General features: G+C 47.1%; 1 protein-coding gene across 1 annotated transcript in view; it reads left to right on the forward strand.

Annotated features, from left to right (window-relative positions):
* The first annotated feature begins 1,559 nt into the window (after positions 1-1,559).
* The window catches only part of ATP6AP1 (ATPase H+ transporting accessory protein 1), a 53,038-nt gene continuing 40,069 nt past the window's right edge, over positions 1,560-14,528 (forward strand). The window contains exons 1-3 of the mRNA XM_077284194.1: positions 1,560-1,718; positions 3,193-3,319; positions 3,465-3,539. Coding sequence (XP_077140309.1) covers positions 1,609-1,718; positions 3,193-3,319; positions 3,465-3,539 — 312 coding nt within the window. The 5' untranslated portion in view covers positions 1,560-1,608. The remainder of the gene's footprint in view (positions 1,719-3,192; positions 3,320-3,464; positions 3,540-14,528) is intronic.

Raw genomic sequence — 14,528 nt, forward strand, 5'->3', positions numbered from 1 at the left:
GTGTGGGAACCACCGTGCGCCCAGTGCTGTGCGGGAACCACCGTGCGCCCTGTGCTGTGCAGTGTGGGAACCACCGTGCGCCCGGTGCTGTGCAGTGTGGGAACCACCGTGCGCCCCCAGCTGTGCAGTGTGGGAACCACCGTGCGCCCCGTGCTGTGCAGTGTGGGAACCACCGTGCGCCCCGAGCTGTGCAGTGTGGGAACCACCGTGCGCCCCGTGCTGTGCAGTGTGGGAACCACCGTGCTCCCCGAGCTGTGCAGTGTGGGAACCACCGTGCGCCCCGTGCTGTGCAGTGTGGGAACCACCGTGCACCCCGTGCTGTGCAGTGTGGGAACCACCGTGCGCCCCGTGCTGTGCAGTGTGGGAACCACCGTGCGCCCCATGCTGTGCAGTGTGGGAACCACCGTGAGCCCGGTGCTGTGCAGTGTGGGAACCACCTTGCGCCCGGTGCTGTGCAGTGTGGAAACCACCGTGCGCCCGGTGCTGTGCAGTGTGGGAACCACCGTGCGCCCCGTGCTGTTCAGTGTGGGAACCACCTTGCGCCTGGTGCTGTGCAGTGTGGGAACCACCGTGCGCCCGGTGCTGTGCAGTGTGGGAACCACCGTGCGCCCCGTGCTGTGCGGGAACCACCGTGCGCCCTGTGCTGTGCAGTGTGGGAACCACCGTGCGCCCCGTGCTGTGCAGTGTGGGAACCACCGTGCGCCCCGTGCTGTGCAGTGTGGGAACCACCGTGCGCCCCGTGCTATGCAGTTTGGGAACCACCGTGCGCCCTGTGCTGTGCAGTGTGGGAACCACCGTGCGCCTGGTGCTGTGCAGTGTGGGAACCACCGTGCGCCCCGTGCTGTGCAGTGTGGGAACCACCGTGCGCCCGTGCTGTGCAGTGTGGGAACCACCTTGCGCCTGGTGCTGTGCAGTGTGGGAACCACCGTGAGCCCGGTGCTGTGCAGTGTGGGAACCACCTTGCGCCCGGTGCTGTGCAGTGTGGGAACCACCGTGCGCCCGGTGCTGTGCAGTGTGGGAACCACCAGTCGCCCTGTGCTGTGCAGTGTGGGAACCACCGTGCGCCCTGTGCTGTGCAGTGTGGGAACCACCGTGCGCCCGGCGCTGTGCAGTGTGGGAACCACCGGTCACCCTGTGTTGTGCAGTGTGGGAACTACCGTGAGCCCGGTGCTGTGCAGTGTGGGAACCACCTTGCGCCCGGTGCTGTGCAGTGTGGGAACCACCAGTCGCCCTGTGCTGTGCAGTGTGGGAACCACCGTGCGCACCACCGTGCGCCCTGTGCTGTGCAGTGTGGGAACCACCGTGCGCCCGGTGCTATGCAATCTGCAGTCTCTTTTTCCTCTGCAGATTTGGGTCACATATACAAGGACTATCCCAGGTGCACCTGTATGCCTGGCAGCATATCACTGCGCATGCTCGGGTTTGTAATAACTATCTTCTAAAGCGCATGCGTCGGTTTAGATTCCTATGGTCCAATCAGCTTTCAGTCTGTGTATCCCGCCTCCTGGCCGCTCCCTGATTGACGCTGACGGCGTCCAATGATCTTTGCCCTTGTCACCTGATCGGTGTTGGTCATGTGACGGTTTTCCCTGTGTGAGCTGCAAGAAGATGGCGGATGGGATGGTCTTCGTGCCGCTCTGCTTCCTCCTTGTGCTGGGGGTGCCATGGCAAGCCGCCACCTCGCATCAGGTGCCAGTGCTCCTGTGGTCCAGCGAGAGGTGAGCGCGGCCCTTTTTTTTTACCCGCTGCCAACGAAAATCTTCTTATTGCAGGATCTCTCGGCGATATGTCGTGTAATGACGTCATTATGTCACAACTATAACACTCGGGAACGTCATTATTGTGTTAGCGGCACAAATGGAGCTATGTCTTGACGTCATTAGGCTCAGTATATAGGAGTGTGACGTCATCACGGGTCATTGGGCTCAGTTTATAGGAGTGTGATGTCATCACGGGGCATTGGGCTCAGTGTATAGGGGTCTGACGTCATCACGGGGATTGGGCTCAGTATTTACAGTGTAAGGGTGTGACGTCATCACGGGGATTGGGCTCAGTGTATAGGGGTCTGATGTCATCATTGGGCTCAGTGTATAGGGGTGTGACGTCATCATGGGGCATTGGGCTCAGTGTAGGGGTCTGATGTCATCGCGGGGCATTGGGCTCCTTGTATATGGGGTGTGACGTCATCACGGGGCATTGGGCTCAGTGTATAGGGGTCTGACGTCATCACGGGGGATTGGGCTCTGGATAGGGGTATGACGTCATCGCGGGGCATTGGGCTCCATATATGGGGGTGTGACGTCATCATGGGGCATTGGGCTCCATGTATAGGGGTGTGACGTCATCGCGGGGCATTGGGCTCAGTGTATAGGGGTGTGATTTCATCGCGGGGCATTGGGCTCAGTGTATAGGGGTGTGACGTCATCAGGGGGCATTGGGCTCAGTATATATGGGTGTGACGTCATCGCGGGGCACTGGGCTCCATATATGGGGGTGTGACGTCATCGCGGGGCATTGGGCTCCATATATGGGGGTGTGACGTCATCGTGGGGCATTGGGCTCCGTGTATAGGGGTGTGACGTCATCGCGGGGCATTGGGCTCAGTGTATAGGGGTGTGACGTCATCACGGGGCATATGGCTCCATATATGGGGGTGTGACATCACCGCGGTATACTGAGTGCAGGGTGCTTTGCATGTATATTTGTTCCTTTCTTGATATAAACCACATTTCCTAATGTCAGCGCACACGTTGTGTCACACACTGCCCCTCCCTGTTCTTGCTGTTACACCAAGGCCACATTTTGGGCTGCGCCTCCTCCAGCAGTGTTGACTTCTCATTTCCACTTCTTGAAAATAGTTCCCAGAAATGTGCACAGGACATTATGCCGGAGGGGTGTATGGATCCTACTAAAGCTGTCCTCTCCGACTCTTGTGATACTGCCCCTCTGAGCATGCTGGGAGTTGTAGTTTTGCAACAACTCTAGAGTGCAATAGCTCCTAATCTGTAATTTCCTGGAAATAGCACGTCCTTCTGCCGCCACTGCTTATGAATGAGCCATTGTCACTGACTGCACACAATCCAAGGCAATCAGCCCTGGAAAAACACATGATCTCGTTTCAGGCGGTGATGAACTCTCCTTGTGACCTCTCGTAGATCTGTATATATCAGACATTATATTGTGTCCCGGCAGCTCCCTGTGGTCAGCGCAGCCCAGCACGCATGGCGGCCATGTGACCACCGATCTCCAGCTGGGTCAGTACCTGGACTCGGCCCTCAGCAGTGGCCCCAAGAACTTCCTTCTTTTCCTCCAGGAGAAGGTATTGTATGCAGCATTATTAACCCTCTTCTACCCCGCATTTCCCCCAGCAGTGAGCCGATCAGTGGATGCAATGTAGTGTAGCATTGCAGCCTGTGTGGCCCCCGACTGCTGCGATCACTAACACGTCTCTGTTATTCTCCCAGCTTAGTGTTGAAGACTTCACGGCCTTTGGGGGAGTCTATGGGAACAAACAAGACAGCGCCTTCCCGAACCTGGAGGTAAGATGGCTCCTGCCCCCTTTTCTGCTGCACGTTGTACTTGTCAGACAGGAACCAGGACGAGAACAATGTTGTCCACAAATGAAATAACGGAAAAGGCACTTTAGCGACCCGTGCTAAATAGTCTCAGGTCGGGTCCCTGTGTATGGAGCGAGATCGTGACCGCTGCTGGTTGTGTTACATTAAACGCTAAAATCGCCTTTTTTCTGTTGCCGCATCTCCCCTCCAAATAATGTAATCAGAAGGTCATAAGTAACGCAAAAAGGTACCAATAAAAACACCATCTCGCAATGCAGAAAAAAAAAATCCCTCCCTCACACAGCGCCATCGCCAGAAAATCTATCTATATCGAGAATAAGCAGAGTTTGAGGAATGAGGGGGCTAAGTCCTGTGCCTGCTGCTAAAGAGAAATGAATATTCAAATATTCACTGCACTGAGATCCCAGTTTTCCGTGGCAAAATTAGGTGCCTGGGCTTATACCCGGGTCAGCTTAGACACGAGTATACTGTATACGATATATATGTATATGTACGCAATGGTGTTAAAAAGTGTTTTCCCCCTTCTTGATTTACTATTCTTTTGTATGTTTGTCACACTTAAATGTTTCAGATCCCCAAACAAATTTAAATATTAGACAAAGATAACACAAATAATCACAAAATGTAGATTTTAAAGTCAGGTCTTTAACCCCTTCCCGACATTTGACGTACTATCCCGTCGAGGTGGGGTGGGCCCGTATGACCGCCGACGGGATAGTACGTCATACGCGATCGGCCGCGCTCACGGGGGGAGCGCGGCCGATCGCGGCCGGGTGTCAGCTGCATATCGCAGCTGACATCCGGCACTATGTGCCAGGAGCGGTCACGGACCGCCCCCGGCACATTAACCCCCGGCACACCACGATCAAACATGATCGCGATGTGCCGGCGGTGCAGGGAAGCATCGCGCAGGGAGGGGGCTCCCTGCGGGCTTCCCTGAGCCCCCCGCAGCAACGCGATGTGATCGCGTTGCTGCGAGGGTCTTACCTCCCTCCCTGCCTGCTCCAGACCCGGATCCAAGATGGCCGCGGATCCGGGTCCTGCAGGGAGGGAGGTGGCTTCACAGAAGCCTGCTCAGAGCAAGCACTGTGAAGCAGCCTGCACTTCTCGCAGATCGGTGATCTGTCAGAGTGCTATGCAAACTGGCAGATCACCGATCTGTATTGTCCCCCCCTGGGGCAAAGTAAAAAAGTAAAAAAAAAAATTTCCAAATGTGTAAAAAAAAATAAAAAAAAATATTCCAAAATAATGAAAAAAAAAAAAAATATTATTCCCATAAATACATTTCTTTATCTAAATTAAAAAAAAAACAATAAAAGTACACATATTTAGTATCGCCACGTCCGTAACGACCCAACCTATAAAACTGCCACACTAGTTAACCCCTTCAGTAAACACCGTAAGAAAAAAAAAAAAAAAAACGAGGCAAAAAACAACGCTTTATTACCATACCGCCGAACAAAAAGTGGAATAACACGCGATCAAAAAGACTGATATAAATATCCATGGTACCGCTGAAAACGTCATCTTGTCCCGCAAAAAACAAGCCGCCACACAGCATCATCAGCAAAAAAATAAAAAAGTTATAGTCCTGAGAATAAAGCGATACCAAAATAATTATTTTTTCTATAAAATAGTTTTTATCGTATAAAAGCGCCAAAACATAAAAAAAATGATATAAATGAGATATCGCTGTAATCATACTGACCCGACGAATAAAACTGCTTTATCAATTTTACCAAACCCGGAACGGTATAAACGCCTCTCCCAAAAGAAATTCATGAATAGCAGGTTTTTGGTCATTCTGCCTCACAAAAATCGGAATAAAAAGCGATCAAAAACGGTCACGTGTCCGAAAATGTTACCAATAAAAACGTCAACTCGTCCCGCAAAAAACAAGACCTCACATGACTCTGTGGAGCAAATGTGGAAAAATTATAGGTCTCAAAATGTGGAGACGCAAAAACTTTTTTGCTATAAAAAGCGTCGCTGGTTTCACACTTCCGTTTTTGTCTGCAGCGTTTTTTGCACAAAAAAACGCATGCGTTTTTTCCCTATATTTAACATTGAAAACGCATGCGGTTTTTTTGTACGCGTTTGGTCGCGTTTTCAAACGCATGCGGTTTTTTTCTGCATGCGTTCATTTTCAGAAATACAACCTGCAGTATTTTCTTGCGTTTTTAAGCACATGCGTTTGTTTGCGTTAAAAACGCATGCATTTTTATCGAAAAAAACAGAAAACACACTGAAAAGCCACCCACCACCATCAAGGTGATAAAGGGATCCAAACCCTAACCCTAACTCTACCCCTAACCTCACCCCTAACCGTTTAATGAACATTTTCTGACAGTCATAGTGCCACGTATTTCAGTGCCACGTATTTCAGTGCCACGTATTTCAGTGCCATGTATTTCAGTGCCACGTATCACGTATTTCAGTGCCACGTGTTTCAGTGCCACGTATTTCAGTGCCACGTATCACGTATTTCAGTGCCACATATTTTAGTACCACGTATTTCAGTTGCACGTATTTCAGTGCCACGTATTTCAGTGCCACGTATTTCAGTGCCACGTATCACGTATTTCAGTGCCACGTGTTTCAGTGCCACGTATTTAAGTGCCACGTATCACATATTTCAGTGCCACGTATTTCAGTGCCACGTATTTCAGTGCCACGTATTTCAGTGCCACGTATTTCAGTGCCACGTATTTAAGTGCCACATATCACATATTTCAGTGCCACTTATTTCAGTGCCACGTATTTCAGTGCCACGTATTTCAGTGCCACGTATTTCAGTGCCACGTATTTCAGTGCCACGTGTTTCAGTGCCACGTGTTTCAGTGCCACGTGTTTCAGTGCCACGTATTTCAGTGCCACGTATCACGTATTTCAGTGCCACGTATTTCAGTGCCACGTATTTCAGTGCCACGTATTTCAGTGCCACGTATTTCAGTGCCACGTATTTCAGTGCCACGTATTTCAGTGCCACGTATTTCAGTGCCACGTATTTCAGTGCCACGTATTTCAGTGCCACGTATTTCAGTGCCACGTATTTCAGTGCCACGTATTTCAGTGCCACGTATTTCAGTGCCACGTATTTCAGTGCCACGTATTTCAGTCACGTTTAGGGTTAGGGTTAGGGGTAGGGTTAGGGTTAGGGCTAGGGTTGGAGGTAAAGTTAGGGTTGGGGCTAAAGTTAGGGTTGGGGCTAAAGTTAGGGTTAGGGTTTGGATTACATTTACGTTTGGATTAGGGTTGGGATTAGAATTATGGGTGTGTCAGGGCTAGGGGTGTGGTTAGGGTTACCGTTGGGATTAGGGTTAGGGGTGTGTTTGGGTTAGGGTTTCAGGTAGAATTGGGGGGTTTCCACTGTCCAGGCACATCAGGGGCTCTCCAAGCGCGACATGGCGTCCAATCTCAATTCCAGCCAATTCTGCGTTGAAAAAGTAAAACAGTGCTCCTTCCCTTCCGAGCTCTCCCGTGCGCCCAAAAAGGGGTTTACCCCAACATATGTGTTATCAGCGTACTCGGGACAAATTGAACAACAACTTCTGGGGTCCAAGTTCTCTTGTTATCCTTAGGAAAATAAAAATTTGGGGGGCTAAAAATCATTTTTGTGGGAAAAAAAAGATGTTTTATTTTCACGGCTCTGCATTATAAACTGTAGTGAAACACTTGGGGGTTCAAAGTTCTCACAACACATCTAGATAAGTTCCTTGGGAGGTCTAGTTTCCAATATGGGGTCACTTGTGGGGGGTTTGTACTGTTTGGGTACATCAGGGGCTCTGCAAATGCAACGTGACGGCTGCTGACCAATCCATTTAAGTCTGCATTCCAAATGGCGCTCCTTCCCTTCCGAGCTCTGTCATGCGCCCAAACAGTGGTTCCCCCCCACATATGGGGTATCAGCGTACTCAGGACAAATTGGAAAACAAATTTTGGGGTCCAATTTATTCTGTTACCCTTGTAAAAATACAAAGCTGGGGGCTAAAAAATCATTTTTGAGAAAAAAAAAAAATTATTTTCACGGCTCTGCGTTATAATCTGTAGTGAAACACTTGGGGGTTCAAAGCTCTCAAAACACATCTAGATAAGTTCCTTAGGGGGTCTACTTTCCAAAATGGTGTCACTTGTAGGGAGTTTCAATGTTTAGGCACATCAGGGGCTCTCCAAACGCAACATGGCGTCCCATCTCAATTCCAGTCAATTTTGCATTGAAAAGTCAAATGGCGCTCCTTCCCTTCCAAGCTCTGCCATGCGCCCAAACAATGGTTTACACCCACATATGCGGTATCAGCGTACTCAGGACAAATTGCACAACATTTTTTGGGGTCCAATTTCTTCTCTTACCCTTGGGAAAATAAAAAATTGGGGGCGAAAAGATCATTTTTGTGAAAAAATATGATTTTTTATTTTTACGGCTCTGCATTATAAACTTCTGTGAAGCACTTGGTGGGTCAAAGTGCTCACCACACATCTAGATAAGTTCCTTAGGGGGTCTACTTTCCAAAATGGTGTCACTTGTAGGGAGTTTCAATGTTTAGGCACATCAGGGGCTCTCCAAACGCAACATGGCGTCCCATCTCAATTCCAGTCAATTTTGCATTGAAAAGTCAAATGGCGCTCCTTCCCTTCCAAGCTCTGCCATGCGCCTAAACAATGGTTTACACCCACATATGGGGTATCATCGTACTCAGGACAAATTGTACAACAACTTTGGGGGTCCATTTTCTCCTGTTACCCTTGGTAAAATAAAACAAATTGGAGCTGAAATAAATTTTGTGTGAAAAAAAGTTAAATGTTCATTTTTATTTAAACATTCCAAAAATTCCTGTGAAACACCTGAAGGGTTAATAAACTTCTTGAATGTGGTTTTGAGCACCTTGAGGGGTGCAGTTTTTAGAATGGTGTCACACTTGAGTATTTTCTATCATATAGACCCCTCAAAATGACTTCAAATGAGATGTGGTCCCTAAAAAAAAATGGTGTTGTAAAAATGAGAAATTGCTGGTCAACTTTTAACCCTTATAACTCCGTCACAAAAAAAAATTTTGGTTCCAAAATTGTACTGATGTAAAGTAGACATGTGGGAAATGTTACTTATTAAGTATTTTGCGTGACATATGTCTGTGATTTAAGGGCACAAAAATTCAAAGTTGGAAAATTGCAAAATTTTCGAAATTTTCGCCAAATTTCCATTTTTTTCACAAATAAACGCAAGTTATATCGAATAAATTTTACCTTTAACATGAAGTACAATATGTCACGAGAAAACAATGTCAGAATCGCCAAGATCCGTCAAAGCGTTCCAGAGTTATAGCCTCATAAAGGGACAGTGGTCAGAATTGTAAAAATTGGCCCGGTCATTAACGTGCAAACCACCCTTGGGGGTGAAGGGGTTAATAATCTAATCTTTTATTTTTATATTTCAAACGTTACAGTTTGCACACATCATCCCTGTCCCCAATGGGGCTCACAATCTCCATTCCCCATCAGTATGTCTTTGGAATTATTTATTATTAACCCCTTAGTGACAGAGCCAATTTTTACAATTCTGACCACTGTCACTTTATGAGGTTATAACTCTGGAACGCTTTAACAGATCCTGCTGATTCTGAGGTTGTTTTTTCGTGACATATTGTACCGTATATACTCGAGTATAAGCCGACCCCCCTAATTTTGCCACAAAAAAACTGGGAAAACTTATTGACTCGAGTATAAGCCTAGGGGGGAAAATGCAGCAGCTACCGGTAAATGTCAAAAGTAATAATAGATACCAATAAAAGTAAAATTAATTGAGACATCAGTAGGTTAAGTGTCTTTGAATATCCATATTGAATCAGGAGCCCCATATAATGCTCCATACTGTTCATTATGGCCCCATAAGATGTTCCATATTAAAATATGCCCCAAATAATCCTGCATAAAGGTTAATAAAGGCCCCATAAGATGCTCCATAGACACATTTGCCCAATATAATGCTGCACAAATGCTGATTATGGCCGCATAAGATGCTCTATAAAGATATTTGCCCCTTATAGTGCTGCACAAACGTTATGGCCCTATAAGATGCTCCATACAGACACTTGCCCCATATGCCGTAGTGCCCTACAAACGTTAATTATGGCCCCATACAGACACTTGCCCCATATAGTGCTGCACAAACATTATGCCCCTATATAGTGCTGCAGAAACGTTATGGCCCCATATGGTGCTGCAGAAACGTTATGGCCCCATATAGTGCTGCAGGAATGTTATGGCCCCATATAGTGCTGCAGGAATGTTATGGCCCCATATAGTGCTGCAGGAATGTTATGGCCCCATATAGTGCTGCAGGGATGTTATGGCCCCATATAGTGCTGCAGGAATGTTATGGCCCCATATAGTGCTGCAGGAATGTTATGGCCCCATATAGTGCTGCAGGAATGTTATGGCCCCATATAGTGCTGCAGGAATGTTATGGCCCCATATAGTGCTGCAGGAACGTTATGGCCCCCATATAGTGCTGCAGGAACGTTATGGCCCCCATATAGTGCTGCAGGAACGTTATGGCCCCCATATAGTGCTGCAGGAACGTTATGGCCCCCATATAGTGCTGCAGGAACATTATGGCCCCCATATAGTGCTGCAGGAACGTTATGGCCCCCATATAGTGCTGCAGGAACGTTATGGCCCCCATATAGTGCTGCAGGAACGTTATGGCCCCATATAGTGCTGCAGGAACGTTATGGCCCCATATAGTGCTCCAGGAACGTTATGGCCCCATATAGTGCTGCAGGAACGTTATGGCCCCATATAGTGCTGCAGGAACGTTATGGCCCCATAGATGCTCCATACAGACAATTGCCCCATTTGCTGCGATAAAAAAAATAAATCACATACTCACCTCTCCGTCGCTCAGGCCCCCGGCACTTTCAATAGTCACCTGCTCCTCGTTCCGGCGCCGATCTGTCTCCAGCACTGACGTTCAGCAGAGGGCGCGCACTTACCATGTCACCGCGCCCTCTGACCTCAGCGTCACTGCTGGAGACAGATCGGCGCCCGGAACGAGGAGCAGGTGACTATCGTGCAGCGCTGCGCTCCCCTCCCCGTATACTCACCTGGTCCTGCCGCTGTGCAGTCCCTGCTTCTCCGACGCCGCAGCGCTTCATCCTGTACTCAGCGGTCACATGGTACCGCTGATTACAGTAATGAATTGGCGGCTCCACCCCTATGGGAGGTGGAGCCGAATATTCATTTACTGTAATGAGCGGGACCATGTGACCGCTGAGTACAGGAAGAAGCTGCTGCTGCCGGCGCCGGGGAAGCAGGGACCGCGCCTGGACTAGGTGAGTATTTTTAGACAGCCCCCGCTCCCCCTCCCCTGCTGACCCCCGGTATGACTCGAGTATAAGCCGAGAGGGGCAATTTCAGCCCAAAAAAGTGGGCTGAAAATCTCGGCTTATACTTGAGTATATACGGTACTTCATGTTAGTGGTAACATTTCTTCAATATTACTTGCGATTATTCATGAAAAAAATGGAAATATGGCGAAAATTTTTAAAATTTTGCAATTTTCAAACTTTGTATTTTTATGCCCTTAAATCAGAGAGATATGTCACAAAAAATAGTTAATAAATAACATTTCCCACTTGTCTACATCAGCACAATTTTGGAAACAATTTTTTTTTTTTTGTTAGGGAGTTATAAGGGTTAAAAGTTGACCAGCAATTTCTCATTTTTACAACACCATTTTTTTTTAGGAACCACATCACATTTGAAGTCATTTTGAGGGGTCTATATGATAGAAAATAACTAAGTGTGACACCATTCTAAAAACTGCACCCCTCAAGGTGCTCAAAACCACATTCATACGATACGATACACTTTATTGATCCCGTGGGAAATTATGGTATCACAGCAGTACAACTTACATCATAAGAATCATAAAATGAATTACTTAATTGACATGACAGTTTGTTGACAGAAGGACATTATACATTAGAATAGGACATACACCGCGGGTGAACTGAAATGTAGAGAAATAAAGTAGACATTCACTTTTATGATTTAACCCTAATGTTATTGTTGTACATCCCCATAGCAGTTGGCACAAACGATTTCCTATATTTTTCCTTCTTACACCTCAGAAGTATTAGCCGGTTACTGAAGGTGCTCTTCTGTCTCATGAATAGCTCATATAGTGGATGTGCATTATTGTTCATAATTGCCATACACTTTTTCAGAGTTCTTCTCTCCACTACCTGTCCAGATTGCAGCCCACAGCAGAACTTGCCTTTTTGATAAGCTTATTCAGCCTATTAGCATCAGAGGCCCGCACACTACTACCCCAGCATATGATTGCAAAAAAGATGGCACTTGCCACTACAGACTGGTAGAACATTTCTAACATTTTGCTGCACACATTAAAAGACCTCAGTTTCCTTAGGAAATACAATCTGCTCATCCCCTTCTTGTAGACAGTCTTGCGTGGCATCTCCAGTCCAGTTTGCTGTCCAAATGGACCCCCAAATATTTGTAACTCTCCACCTGCTCTACCTCCTGACCAGCAATAGTGATCGGTAAGCATTCCAACTTAATCCTGCTATAGTTGGCCACAAACTCCTTGGTTTTCCACCTTTACGTGCTTCACAGGAACTGAAACAATGTGGAAGGAAAAAATGAACATTTAACTTTTTTTTTTGCAAACATTTTACTTCAGAACCATTTTTTTTTATTTTCACAAGTGTAAAAACAGAAATGTAACCATAAATTTTGTGCAATTTCTCCTGAGTACGTAGATACCCCATATGTGGGGGTAAACCACTGTTTGGGCGCACCGCAGAGCTTGGAAGAGAAGGAGCGCTGTTTTACTTTTTCAATGTAGAATTGGCTGGAATTGAGATCAGACGTCATGTCGCGTTTGGAGAGCCCCTGATGTGCCTAAACAGTGGAAACGCTCCACACGGGACACCATTTTGGAAACTAGACCCCTTAAGGAACTTACCTAGATGTGTGGTGAGCACTTTAAACCCCCAAGTGCTTCACAGAAGTTTATAAAGTAGAGCCGTGAAAATAAAAAAATCGCATTTGTTTACACAAAAATGATCTTTTCGCCCACAAATTCTTATTTTCACAAGGGTAACAGGAGAAATTAGACCACAAAAGTTGTGCAATTTCTCCTGAGTACGTCGATACCCCATATGTGGGGGTAAACCACTGTTTGGGCGCACTGCAGAGCTTGGAAGAGAAGGAGTGCCGTTTTACTTTTTTAATGTAGAATTGGCTGGAATTGAGATCGGACACCATGTTGCGTTTGCAGAGCCCCTGATGTGCCTAAACAGTAGAAACCCCCCACAAGTGACCACATTTTGGAAACTAGACCCCTTAAGGAACTTATCTAGATGTGTGGTGAGCACTTTAAACCCCCAAGTGCTTCACAGAAATTTTTAAAGTAGAGCCGTGAAAATAAAAAATCCTTTTTTTTTTCCTCAAAAATGATTTTTTAGCCTGCAATTTTTAATTTTCTCAAGGGTAACAGGAGACATTGGACCACAAAATCTGTTGACCAGTTTGTCCTGAGTACGCTGATACCCCATATGTGGGGGGGGGGGGGCACTGTTTGGGCACCCATCGGGGCTCGGAAGGGAAGGAGCGCCGCTTGGAATGCAGACTTTGATGGGATGGTCTGCGGGCATCATGTTGCATTTGCAGAGCTCCTGATGTACCTAAACAGTAGAAACCCCCCACAAGTGACCCCATTTTGGAAACTAGACCCCCCCCCCAAAGAGCTTATCTAGATGTGTGGTGAGCACTATGAACCCCCAACTGCTTCACAGAAGTTTATAATGTAGAGCCATGAAAATAAAAAAAATCATATTTTTTCCACAAAAATGATCTTTTCACCCCCAAATTTTTACTTTGACAAGGGTAACAGGAGAAATTGGACCCCAAAATTTATTGTGCAATTTATGCTGAGTAGGCTGATACCCCATATGTGGGGGGGGAACCACTGTTTGGGCGCATGGCAGAGCACGGAAGGGAAGGAGCGCCGTTTTGGAATGCAGACTTAGATAGAATGGTCTGCGGGCGTTATGTTGCGTTTGCAGAGCCCCTGATGTACCTAAACAGTAGAAACCCCCCACAATTGACCCCATTTTGGAAGCTAGACCCACCAAGGAACTTATCTAGATGTGTGGTGAGAACTTTGAAAGCCCAAGTGCTTCACAGAAGTTTATAATGCAGAGTCGTGAAAATAAAAAAAAACATTTTTTCCACAAAAAATATTTTTTAGCCCCCAAGTTTTTATTTTCACAAGGGTAACAGGAGAAATTGGACCCCAAATGTTGTCCAATTTATCCCGAGTACGCTGATGCCCCATATGTGGGGGTAAACCACTGTTTGGGCGCACGGCAGAGCTCAGAAGGGAGGGAGCACCATTTGACTTTTTGAGCTCAAAATTGGCTGTTGCCTTTGGATGTACCTAAACAGTGGAAACCCCCCAATTCTAACTCCAACCCTAACTCCAACCCTAACTCCAACCCTAACTCCAACCCTAACTCCAACCCTAACTCCAACCCTAACTCCAACCCTAACTCCAACCCTAACTCCAACCCTAACTCCAACCCTAACTCCAACCCTAACTCCAACCCTAACTCCAACCCTAACTCCAACCCTAACTCCAACCCTAACTCCAACCCTAACTCCAACCCTAACTCCAACCCTAACTCCAACCCTAACTCCAACCCTAACTCCAACCCTAACTCCAACCCTAACTCCAACCCTAACTCCAACCCTAACTCCAACCCTAACTCCAACCCTAACTCCAACCCTAACTCCAACCCTAACTCCAACCCTAACTCCAACCCTAACTCCAACCCTAACTCCAACCCTAACTCCAACCCTAACTCCAACCCTAACTCCAACCCTAACTCCAACCCTAACTCCAACCCTAACTCCAACCCTAACTCC

The sequence above is a fragment of the Ranitomeya variabilis genome, chromosome 2 (assembly GCF_051348905.1).
Source record: "Ranitomeya variabilis isolate aRanVar5 chromosome 2, aRanVar5.hap1, whole genome shotgun sequence".
NCBI classification, from domain to species: domain Eukaryota; kingdom Metazoa; phylum Chordata; class Amphibia; order Anura; family Dendrobatidae; genus Ranitomeya; species Ranitomeya variabilis.